Raw genomic sequence first — 27,502 nt, 5'->3', positions numbered from 1 at the left:
CTACCCCAGCCACTCAGTTCAACAGTTGTCGACAAAGGGAGATTTGGCAGGGTCGGGGAGAGAGTTGGGGATTGTTAGCGGGTGAATCTCTCACGGGGAGAGTGGGTGGGGGGGGGGGGGGATGTTACGAGTGGTTCATTTTCCAAGACGTCGAATATTGTCGATGGAAAGAGGAGGGTCTCCTCATGGTTCAGTACATCAGGTGTTCAGGAACTCTGGCTCCCTCCTGGACACACAACACAAACAGTGCAGAATGCTCCTTGCCAGCCTTGGATTCTTTCTCCACGAGGCTGTCACGTTTGTCAAAATAACCTTTTACGGAATGGATCCAGGTTTGAAAATGACACTAAATATTGGGATATCACACTGCCCCCAGCTGGACCAACGCTGGGAGTGTTTGAAGAGGACAGTGTAGAGGGAGCTTTACTCTGTATCTAACCCCATGCTGTACCTGTCCCGGGAGTGCTTGATGGGGACAGTGTAGAGGGAGCTTTACTCTGTATCTAACCCCGTGCTGTACCTGTCCCGGGAGTGCTTGATGGGGACAGTGTAGAGGCAGCTTTACTCTGTATCTAAGCCCGTGCTGTACCTGTCCTGGGAGTGCTGATGGGGACAGTGTAGAGGGAGCTTTACTCTGTATCTAACCCCGTGCTGTACCTGTCCCGGGAGTGTTTGATGGGGACAGTGTAGAGGGAGCTTTACTCTGTATCTAACCCCGTGCTGTACCTGTCCTGGGAGTGTTTGATGGGGACAGTGTAGAGGGAGCTTTACTCTGTATCTAACCCCGTGCTGTACCTGTCCTGGGAGTGTTTGATGGGGACAGTGTAGAGGGAGCTTTACTCTGTATCTAACCCCATGCTGTATCTGTCCTGGGAGTGTTTGATGGGGACAGTGTAGAGGGAGCTTTACTCTGTATCTAACCCCGTGCTGTACCTCTCCTGGGAGTGTTTGCTGGGGACAGTGTAGAGGGAGCTTTACTCTGTATCTAACCCCGTGCTGTACCTGTCCTGGGAGTGTTTGATGGGGACAGTGTAGAGGGAGCTTTACTCTGTATCTAACCCCGTGCTGTACCTGTCCTGGGAGTGTTTGATGGGGACAGTGTAGAGGGAGCTTTACTCTGTATCTAACCCCGTGCTGTACCTGTCCTGGGAGTGTTTGCTGGGGACAGTGTAGAGGGAGCTTTACTCTGTATCTAACCCCGTGCTGTACCTGTCCTGGGAGTGTTTGATGGGGACAGTGTAGAGGGAGCTTTACTCTGTATCTAACCCCATGCTGTACCTGTCCCAGGAGTGTTTGATGGGGACAGTGTAGAGGGAGCTTTACTCTGTATCTAACCACTTGCTGTACCTGTCCCGGGAGTGTTTGATGGGGACAGTGTAGAGGGAGCTTTACTCATCATCTAACCCCGTGCTGTCCCTGTCCTGGGAGTGTTTGATGGGAACAGTGTAGAGGGAGGTTTACTCTGTATCTAACCCCATGCTGTACCTGTCCTGGGAGTGTTTGATGGGGACAGTGTAGAGGGAGCTTTACCCTGTATCTAAGCCCGTGCTGTACCTGTCCTGGGAGTGCTGATGGGGACAGTGTAGAGGGAGCTTTACTCTGTATCTAACCCCGTGCTGTACCTGTCCTGGGAGTGTTTGATGGGGACAGTGTAGAGCGAGCTTTACTCTGTATCTAACCCCGTGCTGTACCTGTCCTGGGAGTGTTTGATGGGGACAGTGTAGAGCGAGCTTTACTCTGTGTCTAACCCCGTGCTGTACCTGTCCTGGGAGTGTTTGATGGGGACAGTGTGGAGCGAGCTTTACTCTGTGTCTAACCCCATGCTGTACCTGTCCTGGGAGTGTTTGATGGGGACAGTGTAGAGGGAGCTTTACTCTGTATCTAACCCCGTGCTGTACCTATCCTGGGAGTGTTTGATGGGGACAGTGTAGAGGGAGCTTTACTCTGTATCTAACCCCGTGCTGTACCTGTCCTGGGAGTGTTTGATGGGGACAGTGTAGAGGGAGCTTTACTCTGTATCTAACCCCGTGCTGTACCTGTCCTGGGAGTGTTTGATGGGGACAGTGTAGAGGGAGCTTTACTCTGTATCTAACCCCATGCTGTATCTGTCCTGGGAGTGTTTGATGGGGACAGTGTAGAGGGAGCTTTACTCTGTATCTAACCCCGTGCTGTACCTGTCCTGGGAGTGTTTGCTGGGGACAGTGTAGAGGGAGGTTTACTCTGTATCTAACCCCGTGCTGTACCTGTCCTGGGAGTGTTTGATGGGGACAGTGTAGAGGGAGCTTTACTCTGTATCTAACCCCGTGCTGTACCTGTCCTGGGAGTGTTTGATGGGGACAGTGTAGAGGGAGCTTTACTCTGTATCTAACCCCGTGCTGTACCTGTCCTGGGAGTGTTTGCTGGGGACAGTGTAGAGGGAGCTTTACTCTGTATCTAACCCCGTGCTGTACCTGTCCTGGGAGTGTTTGATGGGGACAGTGTAGAGGGAGCTTTACTCTGTATCTAACCCCGTGCTGTACCTGTCCTGGGAGTGTTTGATGGGGACAGTGTAGAGGGAGCTTTACTCTGTATCTAACCCCATGCTGTATCTGTCCTGGGAGTGTTTGATGGGGACAGTGTAGAGGGAGCTTTACTCTGTATCTAACCCCGTGCTGTACCTGTCCTGGGAGTGTTTGCTGGGGACAGTGTAGAGGGAGCTTTACTCTGTATCTAACCCCGTGCTGTACATGTCCTGGGAGTGTTTGATGGGGACAGTGTAGAGGGAGCTTTACTCTGTATCTAACCCCGTGCTGTACCTGTCCTGGGAGTGTTTGATGGGGACAGTGTAGAGGGAGCTTTACTCTGTATCTAACCCCGTGCTGTACCTGTCCTGGGAGTGTTTGCTGGGGACAGTGTAGAGGGAGCTTTACTCTGTATCTAACCCCGTGCTGTACCTGTCCTGGGAGTGTTTGATGGGGACAGTGTAGAGGGAGCTTTACTCTGTATCTAACCCCGTGCTGTACCTGTCCTGGGAGTGTTTGATGGGGACAGTGTAGAGGGAGCTTTACTCTGTATCTAACCCCGTGCTGTACCTGTCCTGGGAGTGTTTGCTGGGGACAGTGTAGAGGGAGCTTTACTCTGTATCTAACCCCGTGCTGTACCTGTCCTGGGAGTGTTTGATGGGGACTGTGTAGAGGGAGCTTTACTCTGTATCTAACCCCGTGCTGTACCTGTCCTGGGAGTGTTTGATGGGGACTGTGTAGAGGGAGCTTTACTCTGTATCTAACCCCGTGCTGTACCTGTCCTGGGAGTGTTTGATGGGGACAGTGTAGAGGGAGCTTTACTCTGTATCTAACCCCATGCTGTATCTGTCCTGGGAGTGTTTGATGGGGACAGTGTAGAGGGAGCTTTACTCTGTATCTAACCCCGTGCTGTACCTGTCCTGGGAGTGTTTGCTGGGGACAGTGTAGAGGGAGCTTTACTCTGTATCTAACCCCGTGCTGTACCTGTCCTGGGAGTGTTTGATGGGGACAGTGTAGAGGGAGCTTTACTCTGTATCTAACCCCGTGCTGTACCTGTCCTGGGAGTGTTTGATGGGGACAGTGTAGAGGGAGCTTTACTCTGTATCTAACCCCGTGCTGTACCTGTCCTGGGAGTGTTTGCTGGGGACAGTGTAGAGGGAGCTTTACTCTGTATCTAACCCCGTGCTGTACCTGTCCTGGGAGTGTTTGATGGGGACAGTGTAGAGGGAGCTTTACTCTGTATCTAACCCCGTGCTGTACCTGTCCTGGGAGTGTTTGATGGGGACAGTGTAGAGGGAGCTTTACTCTGTATCTAACCCCGTGCTGTACCTGTCCTGGGAGTGTTTGATGGGGACAGTGTAGAGGGAGCTTTACTCTGTATCTAACCCCGTGCTGTACCTGTCCTGGGAGTGTTTGCTGGGGACAGTGTAGAGGGAGCTTTACTCTGTATCTAACCCCGTGCTGTACCTGTCCTGGGAGTGTTTGATGGGGACAGTGTAGAGGGAGCTTTACTCTGTATCTAACCCCGTGCTGTACCTGTCCTGGGAGTGTTTGATGGGGACAGTGTAGAGGAAGCTTTACTCTGTATCTAACCCCGTGCTGTACCTGTCCAGGGAGTGTTTGATGGGGACAGTGTAGACTTGCGTTTCTGGAGTGTCTTTGATAATCTCAGGACATTGCAATATGCTTTACAGCCAATGAGGTACATTTTGAAGTGAAGTGGGAAATACAATTTGTTGCATTGGAAGCTCCCACAACGTGCTACGTGATAATGACCAGATAGCCTATCCTTCTGTGCCAGCACCTCTGGCAGTGCGGCACTCCCTCAGTAACTGCCCTGGAGCACCAGCTTCTGTTGTTAGCTGTGAATTAGTGACTCGCACCCTCACCATTAAGTCAGGAGGGGGTGGGGTCGGGCTCCACTCCAGAGACGGGAGTGTGGAAACCGCGGCTGACCCTCCAGCGCGGTACTGAGGCGGTGCTGCCGTGCCCAAGGTACTGTTTTCACAGGAGAGTTAAATTGGCGTCCCGACTACCCTGACAGGAGGATGTGGAAGATCACAGGGCCACTGTCTAATTCAGCGTTATCCTGGGGCCCAATTCCTCCTTGAAGGAAGATCTCCAGAACAGCTGATGTGGCCCCGATCACATGACCGCTTGTTGGTGGTCCCGATCACATGACCGCTTGTTGGAGGTCCCGATCACATGACCGCTTGTTGGAGCTTCCTGTGTGCAGATTGGTTCCCTGTAACACAACAGGGGGAAGACACCAGGAAGTATTTCATTGGCTGCATTGCGCTTTGGGGCATCCTGAGCTAGCGAAAGGCGCTATATAAATGCAACTTCTTCAGCTCGTCCCTGGAGGTTGAACTCACATTCTGAGCTGCAGGTTAGGACCCCGGGCCTGATGTGTCGATTTAACCCCAATGGCTGGTCTTCTTTAACAGGGGGCTGCGCCCAAGCAGCTGTCCATCAGTCCCCCCCGTCGCTCGAATCTGAGGAAGGCGCCGCAGTGACTCTGAGCTGCCGTTTCGATCCTCCCAGGAAACAGCCGCAGTTGGTGAACTTCCAGTGGGATCTGCCCAAGGGCGACATCTACAGGCTGGTGCCAGGCGGCGCGACGGTGGGCAAGGACAGCGGGAGGATGACGCTAGATGGGGACCTGCAATCGCGCAGCGCCACACTGCGAATCAGCGACGCCCGCGGCAGCGACGCCGGGCGCTACCTGTGCGTCATCGAGCTCCTGGAGCCCCTGCCCATTATTAGAATGACCGGGGCCGGTACCCAGCTCCATATTGTACCAGGTACAGACGGGCGCAGCGCAGTCTCAAGCCTCTGTCCCCACCCCCCCCCCCCCCCCCCCCCCAACCCCTTTTCCCACCTCGGCAACCATCGATCGGAGGGAGTGCAGAAGGGATTTCCCAGAATAACACCCGGACCCAAAGGGTTAAATGGCGAGGAGGAAATTCGGAGAGAAACGGAATAATCCGTTTCCTAGATTGGGGACAGTTGAGGGGAGATTTAATCAAAGTGAGCAAGATATTTGGGTAGGTTTCCCCGTCCTATCCTCCGCTGGAATCATCGAGGGCGCGAGCGACAATTTGACGGGATCGTTAAAAGATACGTTGGCCTCGGGAGGGAGTTTCAGGTTTCGGGAAGGGCGCGACCAAAAATTCCCGTCCATTCGCCGTCATGGAGAGTGAGCGACCATTAACTGGGGAGACAGCGGTTTAGTGTTTATCATTGGCCCATAATCTGGTGAGCCCGTCCAATACGTAGTGAACAGGGGCTCGAATCCCTCCATAACTACATGTGGAATCGAAACGGAGATAATTAATTGTACATCCCAGTCCATAGAATCCTGACAGTGCTGAAGGAGGCCATTCAGCCCATCGAGTCTGCACCGACTCTCCGAAGGAGCATCCTACTGAGGCCAACTCCTTCTATCTATCCCCCTAAACCCACCCAACCTACACATCGCTGGACGCTAAGGGGCAATTTAGCACAGCCAATTCGCCTAACCTGCACATCTTTGGACAGTGGGAGGAAACCGGAGCTCCCGGAGGAAACCCTCGCAGACACGGGGAGGGGACGTGCAAACTCCACACACAAGTAGTCACCCATAGTCGGAATCAAACCTGGGCTCCTGGCGCTGTGAGGCAGCAGTGCTGACTGCTGTGCCACCGCGCCCTCAGAAGGTTGTGGGTTGAATTCCCGCGCCAGGCCTTGAGAAGAATTACTCGGGTGATGTCCCCGGGCTTTTCCGAATGAATACTCACCCTCGCAGGCACTTTCCTCCAGGTGTGACCTGACAAGGATTCCGTTTACCTGCTCAGGTGGGAGTAATAGATTCCATGGCTCGAATAACAGTATCGGTGACCTACCCACAGTCCGGGCCAACATTCCTCCCACAAGCACCGTCAATGTAAAAAAAAAAAAAGCACGCTCGCTTAATCATCGATCCCATTTGCTCAGCCCGGGATCTTGCTGTGCGCATATTGTAGCCTTTGACTCAATGGGCAGTTGCAAATCAATTTCAAACAAAATTCATTGGGAATTAACTTGCGCCATTCTGGAGGATGTGCAAAGCTACTTATAAAGGCGAGTTGTTCCTCCTTATCTCCCAGGTAATGTGAAAGATCGAGGAAGAAACAAGCCCAAAGCCCTCACAGGTCTGTCCGGTAAGTAGTGAAATCTTGAGGTTCTGCCCCACTGTTCCCTCTGCAGAGCCTCACAGTGACTCAATGAGACATTTAAGTCACGCAGGCACATGCCTTGCCTACAAGGTTAAGGGGAGAAAGCATGGCGGATGGTTTGCGATTGTTAAACGGCAGCCGTGCTCTTTGCGCGAGCAGCCGTGGGCAGCACGGTAGCACAGTGGTTAGCTCAGTTGCTTCACAGCTCCAGGGTCCCAGGTTCTATTCCCGGCTTGGCTCACTGTCTGTGCGGAGTCTGCACGTCCTCCCCGCGTCTGCGTGGGTTTCCTCCGGGTGCTCCGGTTTCCTCCCACAGTCCAAAGATGTGCAGGTTAGGTGGATTGGCCGCGCTAAATTGCCCCTTAGTGTCAAAAATTGCCCTTAGTGTTGGGTGGGGTCACTGGGTTCTGGGGTTATGGGGATAGGGTGGAGGTGTGGGCTTTGGTAGGGTGCTCTTTCCAAGAGCCGGTGCAGACTCGATGGGCCGAAAGGCCTCCTTCTGCACTGTAACTTCTATGTCTATGACTATGAGAGCAATCCAAGGTTACTGACCCACAGTGAGAGGACGGCAATCCGATTTTACCAACGACCGCCAAATGTCATCAATGGGGGACAGCGTCACATTCCCACTGCACCCTCCAATGCTGTCAAGTGGCAGGGAATTGCCTATCACTGCGTCAATGCGTGCAGGCTAAAATGGCCAGTCAGATTTATTAGCAAATGAACGGGTATAAATAAATAACAACGTAAGACAGTGTAAGGCAATGGAATGAAATGACAAACAAAGCTGGATAAGCTCGGCAGGTCAGACAGCATCTGTGGAGGGGGGAACAGAGTTAACACTTCGAGTCATTTGACCGTTCTTCAGACCAATAGTGGTTTGGCTCAATTGTACATCTGAGTCAGAAGGCCACGAGTTCAATCCCCACTCCAGGACTTGGGAAGAATTCCTTTGCTGTTCTTTTCTGGAAAGCCAAAGTGCTAGCCATAAGAGTCAGCATGGTTTAATGAAGGGAAAATCATGTTTGACTAATTTGCTGGCGTTCTTCAAAGGTGTAACAAGCAGAGTGGATAATGGGGACCTGGTAGATGCACTGTATCTGGACTTCCAGGAAACGTTTGATAAGGTGTCGCACAGAAGGTTGATTCGCAAGGTGAGATCACACGGGATTAGGGATAATTTATCAGTTTGGATAGAAGACTGGCTGACGGACAGGAGTCAGAGAGTCGGGAGAAATTAGCCTTTTTCTGGGCAGCAAGATGTACCTTGTGGGGTGCCACAGGGTTCGGCTCTTAGGCCCCAGCTATTTGCAATCTCTGTAAACTTAGAATAAGAGGTAGCAAATTTAAAACAGGGGCATCATTCTCCGACCCCCCCGCCGGGTCGGAGAATGGCCGTTGGCCGCCGTGAATCCCGTCCCCGCCGAAGTCTCCGGTACCGGAGATTGGGCGGGGGCGGGAATCGGGCCGCGCCGGTTGGCGGGACCCCCCCCGCTCAATTCTCCGGCCCGGATGGGCCGAAGTCCCGCCCAGAAATTGCCTGTCCCGCCGGCGTAAATCAAAGCTGGTATTTACCGGCGGGACCAGGCGACGTGGGCGGGCTCTGGGGTCCTGGGGGGGGGGGGGGGGGCCGCGGGGCGATCTGACCCCGGGGGGGTGCCCCCACGGTGGCCTGGCCCGCGATCGGGGCCCACCGATCCGCGGGCGGGCCTGTGCCGTGGGGGCACTCTTTCCCTTCCGCCTCCACCATGGCAGAGGCGGAAGAGACTCTCCCCACTGCGCATGCGCGGGAAACTGTCGGCCGCCGCTGACGCTCCCGCGCATGCGCCGCATTTCCGCGCCAGCTGGCGGGGCAACAATCGCCATTTCCGCCAGCTGGCGGGGCGGAAATCCCTCCGGCGCCGGTCTAGCCCCTCAATGTTGGGGCTCGGCCCCCAAAGATGCGGAGCATTCCGCACCTTTGGGCCGGCGCGATGCCCGTCTGATTGGCGCCGTTTTTGGCGCCAGTCGGCGGACATCGCGCCGTTGGGGGAGAATTTCGTCCCAGATTTGAGAAAAAACTACTTCGCCCAAAGGGTTGTGAACCTGTGGAATTCGCTGTCCCAGAGTGCGGTGGATGCTGGGACAGTGAATCAATTTCAGGAGTAGTTCGACAGATTTTTAATTGGTAACGGGTTGAAGGGTTATGGAGAACGGGCAGGACGGTGGAGTTAAGGCCAGAATGGGGTCAGCCATGATCAGCTCACTGTGGCAGCTGCTGTCTTGTAGATATGACCTTAGCAGGATTTGCCTGCCTACTCAGATATGAGTAACAGATTCCATAACACGACTCAAAGAAGGGTTTTTAGCATCCCGGCCCAGATCCCAATTTTTGTTTGGACCCCGGATGAGAACCTAAAACAATTTTTAAAATTTGTATCTGTGAGGAAAGTCGACTTCACCCCAGGATTGACCAATAGGTATCTTTTAAACGAAAGCAAACTTTAATTTAAACACAGAATTAACCATAATAACATCAAAAGAAATAGCTTTTCAATTGACAGCTAAACAGTTCTCAAACAAAAGTAAGAAACTTTACCTCACCACACCTGCCTCTATATATATTCCAACCCAGTACAGTTCAAAATCCACTCAGAAATAAAGTTTGCAAATCAAGATTACTTGCTGTGCAAACCTTTGGAGAGGGAGGCCTATTCAGGAACAACCTGAAAATCCTCTGCCCTGCCAAACTAGAATCTGTGGCAAAATACTGTTCGACTTCAAATCTTTTAACAGAGTGCAAAACTACTGACAGACCTGGCTCCCCCCTGAACATACATCATCCGTATCGCCCTAAGGTTTCCCATGACCTGCTTAGCCAGGACTGAACACAATCCCTCATAAATTATCTACGCTCCAGGGAATCTCCAGCAATCAAAACAATACCCCATTTGCCATCTCTCTGCAAACAAGTAGATGGTTAAAATCTATCATGACCTCACCTTTTACGACTCCTTAATTACAGCAATAGTGGAAACAAAGCCTGGGTGCCTTAACCTAGGTTGTTTAATAATATTACATCAACAAATAATTACATTAAATGAGGCTTTTAATAACATTGCTGCAACAGGCATAAAATACTATGGGCTGGATTAACCGGTTCTCCAGTCAGGTGGGGCGGCACGGTAGCATAGTGGTTAGGACAGTTGCTTCACAGCTCCAGGGTCCCAAGTTCGATTCCTGGCTGGGTCACTGTCGTGCGGAGTCTGCACGTTCTCCCCGTGTCTGCGTGGGTTTCCTCCGGGTGCTCCGGTTTCCTCCCACAGTCCAAAGATGTGCGGGTTAGGTGGATTGGCCATGCTAAATTGCCCCTTAGTGTCCAAAAACAAAAAGGTTTAGTGGGGGTTTCTGGGTTACGGGGATAGGGTAGATACAGGGGCTTGAGTAGGGTGCTCTTTGTAGGGGCCGGTGCAGACTCAATGGGCCGAATAGCCTCTTTCTGCACTGTAAATTCTATGATTCTAGGTGTTTCTCAGCAGCGCGCTGTTTACTGGTGGCGAGATTGTCTCTTCCCGCCTCTTATCAATTGGATTTCCCATTGAAGCCACCCTAGGTCTCTGGAAAAACCCACTGCCAGCGGGAAATGGGAATCCCAATGCCCGGGGATTTCTGGCAATATATGTAATAATTTCTCCATTCATCACAGGGTATCTGTGCCTGCTCACAGTCCAGGCCAACATTCCTCCTGCAAGTACCACCAGTGAAAATAACGGGAGATTGCTTAATCCCTGAACCCATTTGCTCAGTCTGGGATCTTGCTGTGTGTAAATTGTAAACTTTGGCAAAAGTGAGCAGTTTCAAATCAACTTGAAGTGAAATTCACTGTGAATTACACTGTGACATTCTGGCGTGGCGGTGCAATGACATGTATAAAGCCAAATTGTTCCTCCTTATCTCCCAGGGAACGTGACACATCATGGGAGCAATGAGTCCAAAGCCACCGCAGATCTGTCCGGTAAGTACTGGAGTCTCGAGGTTCTGTCCCGCTGTTTTACATGGTCTCGCAGTGAATTAATGAGACTCTCTGGAGATGTGAATGGTACAATATAAAGGTTATCCCCTCTCGCCTGTCAGCTAATGAGACACATCCAGGAACCAATGGGGCCAAAGTGATCACAGTCCTTCATGGTAAGTGCTTGTAAAAATATCTCTGGTTGAGGAAAAGCTCAGGGCCATTCACATCTCCAGCTCAGGGCCGCTGTCATGTGAGTGTACCTTTAAGAAATGGGTGTTTATAAATAGGTGTGTATATAAATATCTGTAGTGAGAGTACCTTTAAGAAATGGGTGTTTATTACTGCAGTGATGTCAGAGAGTGGGTGGAACTGGGCTGTCTGTCAGCTTTTTACTTTCATTTTTGAGCAGGCTGCTGAGTGTGTTTTAGTTTTGTTTTCAGTGTTGGAGCTGAAGCCAGACAAAGCAGGTGTACTGTTGATCTCTCTGCCATGAAAAGACTATCTCTTGATCATTTGGTGAATTCAGAATTATAAATGTTCTCAGTAGTGAATGTAAAGAAGCTTCTGGTAAAAGGTGTTTTAAGTCGTATGGATGTTAAAAGGAAAGCTTAAGGGATTACTTAGTGTTGTATTCTTTGGGGGTTGTATTTGAATTAATGGTTGCTAAGATGTTCACTGTATGTTTTAAAAAGGTTAACTTGAGTTCATAGAATAAACATTGTTTTGCTTTAAAAAATACTTTTCCATTTCTGCTGTCCCACACCTGTAGAGTGGGCCGTGTGCTCCCCATACCACAATCTAGTAAAAGTTGTGGGTCAGGTGAACTCCATGATACACTTTGGGGTTCTCTAAACCCTGGCCCATAATACCGCTTCTAAGTAAGGGAATGTCAGATATGAGGAGCAGAAGGTGGAGCCTGGATTATAAAGATGTTATTTACTATAGCTTCCTGTTACAAAATTGTACATAACATACTTCACTTAAAAGGCAGTGTTATATTGGAACATAGAGTCAGAAGTAGGTCATTCAGCCCATCCACCCAGCTGCGAATTGCACGACACTGTGTCAATTCCTGCAGGCTAAAACGGTCAGTCAGATTTATTAGGCGATGAAAGAGTATATTGAAATATCAATATAAGACCCTTCTGCAGAACAATGGAAGTTTGGCTCAATGCTATCAACTATACATCTGAGTCCAAAGGTTGTGAGTTCAAACCCCACTTCAGGAATTGAGATTAATTACTGGGTTGATATCTCTGTGCTTTCCTGGATGAATACTCACCCTCACAGCTGCTGTCCTCCAGATGTGACCTGAAGAAGATTCTGTCTACCTGCTCAGATGTGAATAATAGATTCCGTGACACGGCTCAAAGAAGAGTATCGGTGCCTGCCCACAGTCCTGGCCAACATTCCTCCCACAAGCACCATCAGTGAAAATAAAAGCAGTTTGCTTAATCACTGATCCTATATGCCCAGTCTGGGACCTTGCTGTGTGTAAATTGTAAACTTTGGCACAATGGGCAGTCGCAAATCAATTTCAAGCGAAATTAATTGTGAATTACATTGCGGCATTCTGGGCACGTGAAAGGCTTATTATAAAGTCAAGTTGTCCCTCCTTATTTCCCAGGTAATGTGACACGCCAGGGAAGCAATGAGCCCATGGTCATTCCAGATCTATCCGGTAAGTACTGGAGTCTCGAGGTTCTGCCCGACTGTTTTACTGTCGTCCTCTACCTCAGTGTTTTCAAACTTCTTTCCTCGGGCCCCACCTTTGCCAACTGACCTTCGCAACACATGACACGCCTACTTACCTCTTTCGCGAAAGCGGATCCTGCTTGGCCCTTGCAATCTCACTTGAATCAGGTTCAAAGGGGGGGAAGTCAATGCACAGATCAGGCGCCAACTATAGCCAGTTCCTTTCTGCTGTCTTCACCTTTATGGAAAAGGAAAATCCAATCTTGCCCTGTAGGTCGTCGTGAAGGGCAACAGCAACAAAATGCTTGTTTTACTCAGCACTCAATACTCCTGGGAGATGCTGCACCAGAATGCTGACAGCCTCATGCGCTTTTATCATGTCTTTTTAACGCGGTTTACAGGTCAGCTACAGCAGTGCAGCCTTTTAATTTGGAGTCAGCTCTAAGTTAATAACTGACTCTGAGGTCTCAATCTCAAAAGGAATTTTTCACCCACCACTTCCCGATCAAAATCTGACACTTCTCCTCTCATTTGCTAGTCCTTCCCTGCACATAACAGTCATGAGCTTTGTATCCTTATTTGCATTGACACAATTGACAAAACCATACCTCGAGAAATCATCTTTATACTGCTTTGTTCCTGAGTCAAGTGTTTCTTTGTAAGTTGTTAGCCCTGGAGCTCTGTACAGAGTTAACACTAGCACTGCTCTGCCCTGTCTGGGACTCTCCTGAGCATGCTCTCTCCAGCAGATTCTGTTGTGAGATCCTGTCCAACAGGTAAACTGACTATTTGAGTCTCTGGCTATCCCTTCCTTTTGAGAAAACCGTTCATCTTTACCGTTCACGTGCCTTGCTTGCCAGTAGCGGGAAAATGCAAGCAAGTCCGCTCTGTGATTTGCCACCAAAGGCACGTACCTGGAGGGTGCTCGACACTGTGTGTGTGTGTGTGCAGGGCGCATAACCTGCTCTCTACTGCCACTTCTGGCTGGAAGACTCCGCGCAGCCTCATTTATTTCCATTTGAAAGGTGGTAGCGGCCACCATTCTCGATGTAAAAGTCAGAGGCAGCTGTTGGGCGGGACAGCATGTCCGATCGCGCCGCGACCCTCCCGACGCCTGCCCACGATCCACCTGCGGGTCGCGACCCACACTTTGGAAAACCCCGCTCTGTCCCAGTGAATTAATGGGACATTTTGGAGATGTGCAAGTTACGACCATAGGAGGGCAGGTTATCTATCCCTTCTCGTTTGCCAGGTAATGAGACACTCCCAGGAACCAATGAGCCTAAAGCGATCACAGTTCTTCATGGTAAGTGCTGATAAAGATGTCTCTGATTCAGGAATATATTTCATAGAATTTACAGTGCAGAAGGAGGCCATTCGGCCCATCGAGTCTGCACCGGCTCTTGGAAAGAGCAACCTACCCAAGGTCCACACCTCTACCCTATCCCCATAACCCAGCAACCCCATCCAACACTATGGGCAATTTTGGACACGAAGGGCAATTTAGCACGGCCGATCCACCTAACCTGCACATCTTTGGACTGTGGGAGGAAACCGGAGCACCCGGAGGAAACCCACGCACACACGGGGAGGATGTGCAGACTCCGCACAGTCAGTGACCCAAGCCGGAATCGAACCTGGGACCCTGGAGCTGTGAAGCAATTGTGCTATCCACAATGCTACCGTGTTACGCCACCCTGGGCCAGTACGCGGTCAGTTCTAGCCCCACTTGACCCGGGCTCAGAACCCAAGTGGGTTAACCAATAATTCTTACAAAAATACCCCAAGTCTTTGGCCCTTGGCTGCTCAATAGTTACAGTCACTAGGTTTGTTAGTTTAACACAATTACTCCTTTTTTATAATAAGAACAATATTCAACTATTAACTAATTCCCATCTCCCCACTTTAATTTGCCCCCCACCCTTTATACACACAGACAAGACAGACAAACACAGAGGGGTGGTAAGGGGTAAAAAATAATAAAAGGATAGAGTCTTTGATTCAGATTATGTGTTTTTTTAACACACCATCCTTCACAGCAAGCTTGCAAGTTCAAGTCTGTCCGCAGCCTGTAATAGTTTTCTCTGTAGGGTCATTCAACCAGGTTCTCTGCAACGTCAGAAGTACAGCAGTCACAGCCTTTTTGGGTTCGAGAGAGCAGCAATTTCTGATCTTTGTTTGCAGCCTGGTTTGGCTGTAGATAGATTCATTCAAATACTCTACAGGTTCAGAAAATCAGCACCCACAGGCTTTCTGGAGAGACGCGGAGGAAAGAGAGTCAGTCCTCCCCTCTCAGCTGCCAGAAGTCATACTGAAATTATTTGGGACTCTGAAAAGCGTTCCACTGAGATTGGATCCAGTCACCACTCACTACCGGGCAGAGTACAGCCTTTAGGGCCCATTCATTGTCCACCAGCCTACCCACCACACTGCGAACCACCCGATCTCTCTCTCTTTGGTGCCAACCGGTCTGAGGCCTCCTGTTCAAACCAGCAGGAATCAATATTCCCTCAGGTAACATCTGAACACTTCTTGCCTCAAACGTAGATGTCCATTAATCCTTCTTGACTTAAAGATACATGTTCATTAGTCATCCATAGATCAGAAATCGTAACGGCAAAACAAAAGAAAGAGTAAATAAGGCAAGGAACAGAAAATGCCACCACACGTTGCTTAGAGCCTCTTGTAAGGAAGGGGACGTCCGATATGAGGAGCATGAAGTGGAACTGGATTAAAATGGAGTTCTTTACAAAATTCCTATGACAAAATTGTACTGAATAGACGTCACATTATATTCCATGTTATTAACTCAGGAAATATTACATCACTCTGATGCTCCAATGATGCACAAATGCACAATGCAACGTCTCATCAGCAAGGGAGCCCTTTAATAATACCAAACTAATCCCACTGCCCCGCTCTCCTCGTAGCCCTGTATCAATCCCCAAACTAATCCCACTGCCCCGCTCTCCTCGTAGCCCTGTATCAATCCCCAAACTAATCCCACTGCCCCACTCTCTCCCCATAGCCCTGTATCAATCCCAAACTAATCCCACTGCCCCACTCTCTCCCCATAGCCCTGTATCAATCCTCAAACTAATCCCACTGCCCCACTCTCTCCCCATAGCCCTGTATCAATCACCAAACTAATCCCACTGCCCCACTCTCTCCCCATAGCCCTGTATCAATCCTCAAACTAATCCCACTGCCCCACTCTCTCCCCATACTCCTGTATCAATCCCCAAACTAATCCCACTGCCCCGCTCTCTCCCCATAGTCCTGTATCAATCCCAAACTAATCCCACTGCCCCGCTCTCTCCCCATAGCCCTGTATCAATCCCAAACTAATCCCACTGCCCCGCTCTCTCCCCATAGACCAGTATCAATCCCAGACTTATCCCACTGTCCCACTCTCTCCCCATAGCCCTGTATCAATCCCAGACTTATCCCACTGTCCCACTCTCTCCCCATAGCCCTGTATCAATCCCCAAACTAATCCCACTGCCCCACTCTCTCCCCATAGCCCTGTATCAATCCCAAACTAATCCCACTGCCCCGCTCTTTCCCCAAGCCCTGTATCAATCCCCAAACTAATCCCACTGCCCGGCTCTCTCCCCATAGCCCTGTATCAATCCCCAAACTAATCCCACTGCCCCACTCTCCCCCCATAGCCCTGTATCAATCCCAAATGAATCCAACTGCTCCACTCTCTCCCCATAACCCTGTATCAATCCTCAAACTAACCCCACTGCCCCACTCTCTCCCCATAGCCCTGTATCAATCCCCAATCTAATCCCACTGCCCCACACTCACCCCATAGCCCTGTATCAATCCCAAACAAATCCTTCTGCCCCGCTCTCTTCCCATATCCCTTTATCAATTCCCAAACTAATCCCACTGCCCCGCTCCCTCCCCATAGCCCTGTATTAATCCCCAAACTAATTCCACCGCCCCACTCCCTTCCCATAGCCCAGTATCAATCCCCAAATTTATCCCACTGTCCCACTCTCTCCCCATAGCCTTGTTTCAATCCCAAACTAATCCCACTGTCCCGCTCTCTCCCCATAGCCCTGTATCAATCCCAGACTAATCCCACTGCCCCATTCCCTCCCCATAGCCCTGTATCAATCCCCAAACTAATTCCACTGCCCCACTCTCTCTCCATAGCCCTGTATCAATCCCCAAATTAAACCCACTGCCCCACTCTCTCTCAATGGCCCGGTGTCAATCCCCAAACTAATCCCACTGCCCAGCATTTTCCCCGTAGCCCTGTATCAATCCCCAAACTAATCCCACTGCCTCACACCCTCCCCATAACCCTGTATCAATCCCCAAACTAATCCCACAGCCCCGCTCTCTTCCCATCGCCCTGTATCAATCCCAAACAAATCCCACTGCCCCACTCCCTTCCCATAGCCCTGTATCGATCCCAAACTAATCCCACTGCCCCGCTCTCTTCCCATATCCCTTTATCAATCCCCAAACTAATCCCACTGCCCCGCTCCCTCCCCATAGCCCTGTATCAATCCCCAAACTAATTCCACTGCCCCACTCCCTTCCCATAGCCCTGTATCAATCCCAGACTAATCCCACTGCCCCATTCCCTCCCCATAGCCCTGTATCAATCCCCAAACTAATCCCACTGCCCCACTCTCTCTCCATAGCCCTGTATCAATCCCCAAACTAATCCCACTGCCCCACTCTCTCTCCATGGCCCGGTGTCAATCCCCAAACTAATCCCACTGCCCCGCATTCTCCCCGTAGCCCTGTATCAATCCCCAAACTAATCCCACTGCCTCACACCCTCCCCATAACCCTGTATCAATCCCCAAACTAATCCCACAGTCCCGCTCTCTTCCCATAGCCCTGTATCAATCCCAAACTAATCCCACTGCCCCGCTCTCTTCCCATATCCCTTTATCAATCCCCAAACTAATCCCACTGCCCCGCTCCCTCCCCATAGCCCTGTATCAATCCCCAAACTAATTCCACTGCCCCACTCCCTTCCCATAGCCCTGTATCAATCCCAGACTAATCCCACTGCCCCATTCCCTCCCCATAGCCCTGTATCAATCCCCAAACTAATCCCACTGCCCCACTCTCTCTCCATAGCCCTGTATCAATCCCCAAACTAATCCCACTGCCCCACTCTCTCTCCATGGCCCGGTGTCAATCCCCAAACTAATCCCACTGCCCCGCATTCTCCCCGTAGCCCTGTATCAATCCCCAAACTAATCCCACTGCCTCACACCCTCCCCATAACCCTGTATCAATCCCCAAACTAATCCCACAGTCCCGCTCTCTTCCCATAGCCCTGTATCAATCCCAAACAAATCCCACTGCCCCACTCCCTTCCCATAGCCCTGTATCAATCCTAAATGAATCCCACTGCCCCGCTCTCTCCCCATAGCCCTGTATCAATTCCCAAACTAATTCCACTGCCCCACTCCCTTCCCATAGCCCTGTATCAATCCCCAAACTAATCCCACTGCCCCACTCTCTCCCCATAGCCTTGTATCAATCCCCAAACTAATTCCACTGCCTCACTATCTCTCCATAGCCCTGTATCAATCCCAAACTAATCCCACTGTCCCGCTCTCTTCCCATAGCCCTGTATCAATCCCCAAACTAATCCCACTGCCCCACTCTCTCCCCATAGCCCTGTATCAATCCCCAAACTAATCCCACTGCCCCACTCTCTCCCCATAGCCCTGTATCAATCCTAAACAAATCCCACTGCCCCACTCTCTTCCCATAGCCCTGTATCAATCCCAAACAAATCCTAACTCCTCACCCTCTCCCCGTAGCCATGAATGACTCCCAAACCCATCATCGCAGTCCTACTCCCTCCCATAGCCCTGGGTCCATTCCAAGCTAATATCACTGTTGCGTATTTTTGGAAGAATGTTAAGCGATCCTATTGAAACATTCTGGAGGGTTTGACGGGGTCGATGTTGAGTGGATGTTTCCTGTCGTGGGGGAGTCTAGAAGCAGGGGACACAGTCCACATTTAAAACGGAGTTGGGAACATCCTTGCCTTGGAGAGTGGTGAGAAAGTAGAATTCTCTTAGCCTGGGAGTGCGCAAGGCTATCAAATACGCTTCTGATTTGGATCCTGTCAAAGCAATGGGCACCAAAACTTATTTTGCCCACCTCGGAAAGAGGGGTCATCAGTTTGTGATTGTTGAAGAGCAGCGCTGCATGACCCATCGGGTCTGTGCCGGCTTTTTGCAAGAACGTCCCAGAACTTTTACTGACCCACTGTGAGAGGCGAATGATCCACATTTTGACGATGATCTCTAAGCGCCACCTATGGGATACATCGCCACATTCCCACAGCATCCTCCATTTCCTTCAAGTGGCAGGGCGCTGCGCCAATCACTGTGCCAGTGCATGCAGGTTAAAATGGTCATTCAGATTTATTGGCAGATGAAAGAGTATAAAGAAGCAGCGATATAAGACAGCGTATTCATGGAAGCTTGGCTCTAGGCTATCAATTGTGCGCCTGAGCCTGTAGGTTGTGGGTTCGATCCCCATTCTGGGAGGGGTTTTATACTTCCATTTGTGGGGCAGGATTGATTGGGGGGGGGGGGGGTGAAATCTTGATGGAATGGCAGAACGCAGTTTACGCCGGTGATATTTCCCATTCCGATTGTCTCCGCCCCCATGGGAATCCTGACATTCCATTTGTATTGATTACAATCTAAGTAAGTGGACTTAATGCCTCATAGTTCCCTCGGAATGTGCACGAGGCCAGCAGAACCCACGGGAGGTTTGCAGGGAGGAGTGGGTCAGGCCCTGGCACTGACCCTTGGCATCCTGTGGCGCTGGATGAACAGTGCATGGGGGCACTGCCAATGGGAAGTGCCCACGCATTTTCAAGGGGGCGTTGTGTGGATGGGGAGGTGTGCCGCGTAGGGGGGGATTGTGTAGAGCGCGAGGGGGCTTCTCTTTTTTGTGTATCGGAGCGCCCTTGAACGAGATCTTTTGGAAACGGCGTTGCTGGTGGGGTCAGCTGAATCGGAGCCGTGACATTGCGGGAGCAGATCCTTCCCTTCGTATTCGAACGTCCCGACCAAACCACGGCAGGGGAATCCACCCTTGGGCCCGGCAGCTCCCACTGTGGTGATATGCATCACTGTAAATACACAAGGGGTTAATGTAAATACGCTACAACTAAGTAAACACTAGAGGGAGCACCGGAGACGTCATGACATGCAGACATACAGCTAATGAACACATAGAATAGGACACGACCAATGGGCAGTCAAGACACCCAGAGGTGACACTACCACAAGGGGGCAGTACACAACCCATATACAAGGACAGGGCACACACGCTCTGCCTCTCTCCACAGGCGACACTTAGAGAGTAGGACAGGGGCAGATCAGAAGCATCACACCCACCACGTGGCTTAGAGCAGACTGGTTAGTTAGACTGAGTTACTATAGCAAGATTAGCAGGAGAGTCGAACTCATAGAGAACTGTGCTAATGGTTCAATAAACAAGCCCCAGTTTGCTTCGCCGCCCCATCCCGTTTTGCGCAGCCTGGGGGTCTTGCTGCGCCCAGGTTTGCCGGCTTTGGCGCAGATGGGCAGCTGCAAATCGACTTCGCGAGAAATCCGTTGGGAACGGCGTTGCGACATTCCGGGTGTGCCGGGTGTAAAGTCAGGTTGTTCCTCATTGTCTCCCAGGGAATGGGACACATCAGGGCAGCAACTGGGCCCAAAGTCCTGGCAGATCTGTCTGGTGAGTAATGGAGTCTCGAGGTTCTGCCCCACTATTTTACCGAGCCCCTGTGCATTGTCGGCAGTGAATTAATGAGACATCAATTGATTATTTGGACTTTGTTTATTGTCACGTGTACCGAGGTACAGGGGAAAGTAATTTTCTGCGAGCAGCTCAACAGATCATTAAGTACATGAAAATAAAAGAAAATACATAATAGGGCAACACAAGGTACACAATGTAACTACATAACACCGGTGTCATGTGAGTGTACCTTTAAGAAATGGGTGTTTATAAATGGGTGTGTATATAAATATTTGTAGTGAGAGTACCTTTAAGAAATCGGTGTTTATTACTGCAGTGATGTCAGATTATGGGTGGAGCTGGGCTGTCTGTCAGTTTTTTACTTTTGTTTTAGGCTGCAGGGTGTGTTTTAGTTTTGTTTTCAGTGTTGGAGCTGAAGCCAGACAGAGCGGGTGTACTGTTGATCTCTCTGCCATGAAAAGACTATCTCTTGATCATTTGGTGAATTCAGAATTATAAATGTTCTCAGTAGTGAATGTAAACCTAATGTGCTTCTGTTAAAAGGTGTTTATTTTGTCTTCTGGATGTTGTTTGGGAAGTTATTGAGGATTACTTAGTGTTGTATTCTTTGGGGGTTGTATTTGAATTGATGGTTGCTAAGATGTTCACTGTATGTTTTAAAAAGGTTAACTGGAGTTCATAGAATAAACATTGTTTTGTTTTAAAAAATACTTTTCCATTTCTGCTGTCCCACACCTGTAGAGTGGGCCGTGTGCTCCCCATACCACAATCTAGTAAACGTTGTGGGTCCGGTGAACTCCATGATACACTTTGGGGTTCTCTAAACCCTGGCCCATAACACTGGCATCGGATGAAGCATACAGGGTGTAGTGTTAATGAGGTCAGTCCATAAGAGGGTCGTTTAGGAGTCTGGTGACAGCGGGGAAGAAGCTGTTTTTGAGTCTGTTCGTGCGTGTTCTCAGACTTCTGTATCTCCTGCCCGACGGAAGAAGTTGGAAGAGTGAGTAAGCCGGGTGGGAGGGATCTTTGATTATGCTGCCCGCTTTCCCCAGGCAGCAGGAGGTGTAGATAGAGTCAATAGATGGGAGGCAGGTTCGTGTGATGGACTGGGCGGTGTTCACGACTCTCTGAAGTTTCTTGCGGTCCTGGGCCGAGCAGTTGCCATACCAGGCTGTGATGCAGCCCGATAGGATGCTTTCTATGATGCATCTGTAAAAGTTGGTAAGAGTCAATGTGGACATGCCGAATTTCCTGAGATTCCTGAGGAAGTATAGGTGCTGTTGTGCTTTCTTGGTGGTAGCGTCGACGTGGGTGGACCAGGACAGATTTTTGGAGATGTGCACCCCTAGGAATTTGAAACTGCTAACCATCTCCACCTCGGCCCCGTTGATGCTGACAGGGGTGTGTAGAGTACTTTGATTAACATCAACTACACAGAGGATGTTGGGAATCTGGAACTCGCTGCCTGAAAGGTGGAAGAGGCGGGAACCCTCACAACATTGAAGAAGATGAGCGATTGAAACTCCGCAGCAAGCAAGGCTACGGACCAAGTGCTGGACAGCGGGGTTAGAGTAGAGAGGGACTGGATGGCCGGCACACACACGCGATGGGCCGATGGGCCACCTTTTGTGCTGTTAAACTCTCTGACTCTATTCTGGAGATGTGAATGATATAAAGTCACATTATCCCCTCTTGCCTGCCAGGTAATGACACACATCCAGGAACGAATGAATCTAACGTGATCACAGTCCTTCATGGTAAGTGCTTGTAAATATATCTCTGGTTGAGGAGATGCTTTGGGCCGCTTATAAGTAAGGGAATGTCGGATATAAGTACAAGATGTGAAGTAATCCCAATGCTCCGCTCTCTCCCTCTCTCTCAACCCCCATTGGCGGCTTTGTGACATCTCTGCTCATCCTTCTGTGTGAATCATTGAATCCCTACAGTGCGGAAGGAGGCCATTTGACCCATCGAGTCAGCACTGGCCCTCTGAAAGAGCGCCCTACCTCGGTCCAGCTCCACAGCAAAGGCTATGTGGACCTTTTACCACCGGGGGGCAGCAGGGATTCACTGCCTCTCCCCAGCCGGACGCTCATTGCAAATCAGGGGACGCACAGCCCGAACGTAACTCCTGGTGGAACGGCCTGGGCGACTTGGCTGGCGCACTGTTTAAACACGGGGCAAAACATCAAAAGCGCGAGTCAGCATCTCGAGGAGGGTCCAGGCGGGGAAATCTTGCAGTGGGTTCAATCGTCTGCTCAGCGAGTGAGCTCTCTCTCTCTGGCGGGCGGTCGCCAAAAAGCACGCTTCCTGAGGAAGTTCACCGGGGAATTTCACGAGTCAACAGTTTAGCCTCAATCGTCCCTGATATATCCGGAAATACAGCCAGCGTCTGACACGCTGAGAGACAGGGAGAGAGAGAGAGAGAGAGAATTGGAGAGATAGCGGCAATGTGAGGGATTGAGGGACAGACAGATGGAGAGTGGCAGAGAGTGGGGGAGGCATGCAGAGAGAGGCAGAAAGAGATTCAGAGAGTAACAATAAGAGAGCGAGACAGAGAGAAAAAGAGAAAGTGAAAGAGAGGGACAGTCGGGTTGGGGGTGGGGCAGGGTGTGGTTGAGGGTTGGGAAGGGGTGGGGGGCAAGGTGAGGTTGGGGCTGGAGGTGAGGGCGGGGGTGGGGGGAAGGGTAAGGCTGGGGGACAGGGTGAGCTTGGGGTGGGGAGGGGTGAGGTTGGGGTGAGGGTGGGGGAGGGGTGAGGGTGGGGAGGGGTGAGGTTGGGGGTGGGGGAGGATGAGGGTGGGAGACAGGGTGAGGGTGGGGGTGGGAGGGGTGGGGAAGGGGGAGAATGGGGGTAGGGGAGGGTGAGGTTGGGGGTGGGGAGGGGTGGGGAAGGGGGAGAATGGGGGTAGGGCAGGGTGAGGTTCGGGGTGAGGGTAGGGTGGGGGTGGGGGAGGGGTGGGGGTGGGGGAGGGGAGGTTGGGGGTGGGGAGGGGTGGGGAAGGGGGAGAATGGGGGTAGGGGAGGGTGAGGTTGAGGGTGAGGGAGGAATGAGGGTGGGGGTGGAGGAGAGGTGAGGGTGGGGGATGGGTGAGGGTTAGGGTGGGGGAGGGGTGAGGGTGGGGGAGGGGGAGGTTGGGGGTGGGGAGGGGGAGAATGGGGGTAGGGGAGGTTGAGGGTGAGGGAGGGATGAGGGTGGGGGTGGAGGAGGGGTGAGGGTGGGGGATGGGTGAGGGTGAGGGAGGGGTGAGGGTGGGAGTAGGGGAGGGGTGGGGGGTGGGAGACAGGGTGAGGGTGGGGGAGGGGTGAGGTTGGGGGTGGGAGACAGGGTGAGGGTGGGAGGGGTGAGGATGGGGGTGGGGGAGGGGGGAGGTTGGGGGTGGGGAGGGGAGGGTGGGGGTGGGAGACAGGGTGAGGGTGGGGGTGGGGGAGGGTGAGGTTGGGGGTGGGGAGGGGTGGGGGTGGGGGAGGGGGAGGATGGGGGTGATGGAGGGGGAGGTTGGGGGTGGGGTTGGGGAAGGGGAGGTTGGGGGTGGGGAAGGGGGAGGGTGGGGGAGGGGGAGGTTGGGGGTGGGGGAGGGGGGAGGTTATAGACCCATAGATGTTTACAGCACGGAAACAGGCCCTTCGGCCCAGCTTGTCCATGCTGGCCAGTTTCTGTCACTAAGCTAGTCCCACTTGCCCGCATTTGTCCCATATCCCTCTATACCCACCCTGCCCATGTAACTGTCTAACTGGTATTTAAAGGACAAAATTGTACCCGCCTCTACCACTGCCTCTGGCAGCTCGTTCCAGATACTCACCACCCTCTGTGGGAAGAAATTTCCCCTCTGGTCCCTTTTGTATCTCTCCCCTCTCACCTTAAACCTGTGCCCTCTAGTCCTAGACTCCTCTAACTTTGGGAAAAGATGTTGACTATCGACCTTATCTGTGCTCCTCATTATTTTATAGACCTCCATAAGATCACCCCTAAACCTCCTACGCTCCAGGGAGAAAAGTCCCAGCCTATCCAGCCTCTCCTTATAACTCAGACCATCAAGTCCTGGTAGCATCCTCGCAAATCTCTTCCGCACTCTTTCTAGTTTAATAATATCCTTCCTAGAATACGGTGACCAGAACTGTACACAGTGTTCCATGTGTGGCCTTACCAATGTCTTGTACAACTTCAACAAGACGTCCCAGCTCCTGTATTCAATATTCTGACCAATAAAACCTCGCCTTCTTCACCGCCCTGTCCACCTGCGACTCCACCTTCAAGGAGCTATGAGCCTGTACCCCTAGGTCTCTTTGTTCTGTAACTCTCCCCAACTCCCTACCATTAACTGAGTAGGTCCTGCCCCTGATTTGATCGACCAAAATGCATCACCTCACATTTATCCAAATTAAACTCCATCTGCCATTCGTCGGCCCACTGGCCCAATTGGTCAAGTTCCTGTTGCAATCTTTTATAACCTTCAATGTCCACTATGCCACCAATCTTGGGTCATCTGCAAACTGCAGTGAACTTACTGTGAAAAACCCCGAGTCGCCACATTCCGGCACCTGTTCGGCTACACAGAGGGAGAATTCAGAATGTCCAGAGGGGTGGGGGACTGGGTGGGGTGGGGGATGGGGGGGGGGGGGGGGGGGGGGGCGAAGGGGATGTGGGGGGTCGGGTTTTGATGATTAATTGATTGTCTTCTCTCCCCTTCACAGTGAGCAATGTTCCTGCGGTCAAGGGGCCGGCAATGGAGCTCCACTGTCTTGTCTCGCTGCTGTGTGTTGTAGGCCTGGCCCTCAGTGCAGGCCTGGCATTCACCATTTGGACAGGCCCGAAATGCAGGAAGAGGGCTGTCCGAGAGCCTCAGAGAGTGTCACTGTCCATTAACTCTGTGTACTGTGCAATGTGGACAGAGGACAACAACCCATGACCCCCTCCAATTAAAATTAAGGACCCTCATACCGGCTTGCATCTCCTGGGGTTACTGGTGGGCGGAGGGGGTGAAGTTGGGGGTACTTTCTGGATTGTAGGCTCTCTGTCTCTCCCACCCCCTCTCAGTCTGCACCTCCCCCCTCCTTCTCTCCTTTTTCCGCTCTTTTATCTTCCTTCACTCACTCCCCTCACTCTGCCCGTCTCTCCTCACTCTCTCTATTGACTCTAACCCATCACTCTCTCCCTTTCTCTCTCCTCTCTCTCTTCATTCTGATCCGCACTCTCATCCCTGACTCCGTCCCCTCTCACTCTCCCCTCTCACTTTCCCCAAACTCTCTCCCCTCCCTCTGACCTTCTCCCCTCACTCTCTGCCCTCACGCAATACACACGCTCAGACACACACACACACACACACAGATACACAGACACACACACCCACAAACTCAGACACACACACACACACACAGATACACAGACACACACACTCAGATACACACACACACTCTCACACACACACACAGATACACAGACACACACACACTCAGATACACACACACACTCACACACAGATACACAGACACACACACACACTCCGATACACACACACTCACACATACACACACTCACGCACCCCCCCACACACACACAGATACACAGACACACACACACACTCACACACACACACACACAGACACAGACACACACACAGATACACAGACACACACACACTCAGATACACACACACACTCACACATACACACACTCAGACACCCCCCCCCCCACACACACAGATACACAGACACACACACAGACATTCACACACATACTCACACACACGCACTCACACACACACACACTCAGACACACACACCCACACACACTCAGACACACACACACCCACACACGGATACACAGACACACACAGACATTCACACACACACACACTCAGACACACACACACACCCACACACACACACAGGTACACATACAGACATTCACACACACACACACACAGATACACAGACACACGCACTCACACACACACACACACTCACACACACAGACACACACTCACACACACACACACACAGATACACACACACACACACAGACATTCACACACACTCACACACACACACACACACACAGATACACACACACACAGACATTCACACACACTCACACACACACACACTCACACACACAGATACACAGACACACGCACTCACACACACACACACTCACACACACAGATACACAGACACACGCACTCACACACACACACACACACTCACACACACACAGACACACTCAGACACACATCAGACACACACTCAGACACAGTCATATGGGCACAGACACAAAAACAGGTACACTCACAGACACACATACACACAATCACAGACACACACTCATACACACAGTTACACTCACTGACACACGGATACTCACCCACCCAGATGCACACTCAGATAACCACACATCCATAGTCACACTCCCACAACATTGGAGACACACACGTGCACACAGAGAAACTCAGTCATACTCAGACAGACATTCACACACACAGACACTTAGACTCACACACACTCATACATACACATACACACAAACACTCAAACATTCGCACACACAGTCACTCACAGACACACTCATCAATCTGCCTAGCAACAGCAGTAAACAAATTTAACAAAACATGATAGGATGGGAAATGTCCAGGAACAGGTAGAAATTTGTAGCAGTAGACAGTATTCAAAAGGCATCATCAATACACGTCTCTCTCAATAATGAGATTAGAAGAGCATTTAAATAATAATCTTATGAGGAGAAACCGCTTACAGACCATTGGGAACATCCGTGAGATATATATATATTAAAGTATGGTGAAGAAAGTTGATTGGGGCAGACAGCCAAATAAACAGGAGACATAATCAAAGAGGAACAAAGGTATAATTGACCGGACCCTGGGACGGAAGAGAGGCAGTTAACACCTAGTAGTCTCAGAAAGCAGACACACTCCATCTTCCAGCCACTAATCGTGAAAGCTAGTTTTTCCAGCCAGCAACCTAGAGATACAAGTTTACATGAAACAAACCTCCTAAGTCTTGAAGCCAAGGCAGTACAGAAAACCTTTGTAGTTTTAATTATCTTCACTGGACCAGGAAAAGACGTTTCCCAGACTTGAATGACATCCCTACATTGTGTGGGTTATTTCATTTGGATGTCACGAAGTTCAGATATATTTTGTAACAAGGGGTACTTTCGATATAAACTTTCTGCATGTTTAATAATTCATACACCTTGATTGCATGACAGTAGCATTGTCCGATTTGTATGTATTCCTCTCTATTCACTCTCTCTGTTCCCTTTAATACCTTAAAAATACTTTGATCAAATCACCTCTTAACTTTCACACACACTGACTCTCACTG

At 50.9% G+C, this 27,502-nt stretch overlaps 1 protein-coding gene across 1 annotated transcript; it reads left to right on the top strand.

The window, feature by feature from the left end:
- Window positions 1-4,908: 4,908 nt before the first annotated feature.
- Window positions 4,909-27,363, top strand: LOC140404570 (uncharacterized). The gene is made up of 6 exons (XM_072493172.1): window positions 4,909-5,305; window positions 6,629-6,682; window positions 10,638-10,691; window positions 12,319-12,372; window positions 21,863-21,916; window positions 24,854-27,363. The coding sequence occupies exons 1-6, from the start codon at window positions 4,909-4,911 to the stop codon at window positions 25,066-25,068; spliced, it is 828 nt and encodes a 275-aa protein (XP_072349273.1). The 3' UTR covers window positions 25,069-27,363.
- Window positions 27,364-27,502: the final 139 nt, after the last annotated feature.

This window comes from Scyliorhinus torazame, chromosome 31 (assembly GCF_047496885.1).
Source record: "Scyliorhinus torazame isolate Kashiwa2021f chromosome 31, sScyTor2.1, whole genome shotgun sequence".
Lineage (NCBI taxonomy): Eukaryota > Metazoa > Chordata > Chondrichthyes > Carcharhiniformes > Scyliorhinidae > Scyliorhinus > Scyliorhinus torazame.
Note: the sequence above shows the minus strand (reverse complement) of the source record. Positions and strands in the feature narration are given on the sequence as shown.

Bases quoted from the DNA above. Each gene is read 5' to 3' on its own strand.
- LOC140404570 (XM_072493172.1), top strand. From the start codon at position 4,909: ATGTGTCGATTTAACCCCAATGGCTGGTCTTCTTTAACAGGGGGCTGC. The intron at 5,306-6,628 runs GTACAGACGGGC...CTTATCTCCCAG, and splicing joins CCAGCTCCATATTGTACCAG to GTAATGTGAAAGATCGAGGA. The intron at 6,683-10,637 runs GTAAGTAGTGAA...CTTATCTCCCAG, and splicing joins AGCCCTCACAGGTCTGTCCG to GGAACGTGACACATCATGGG.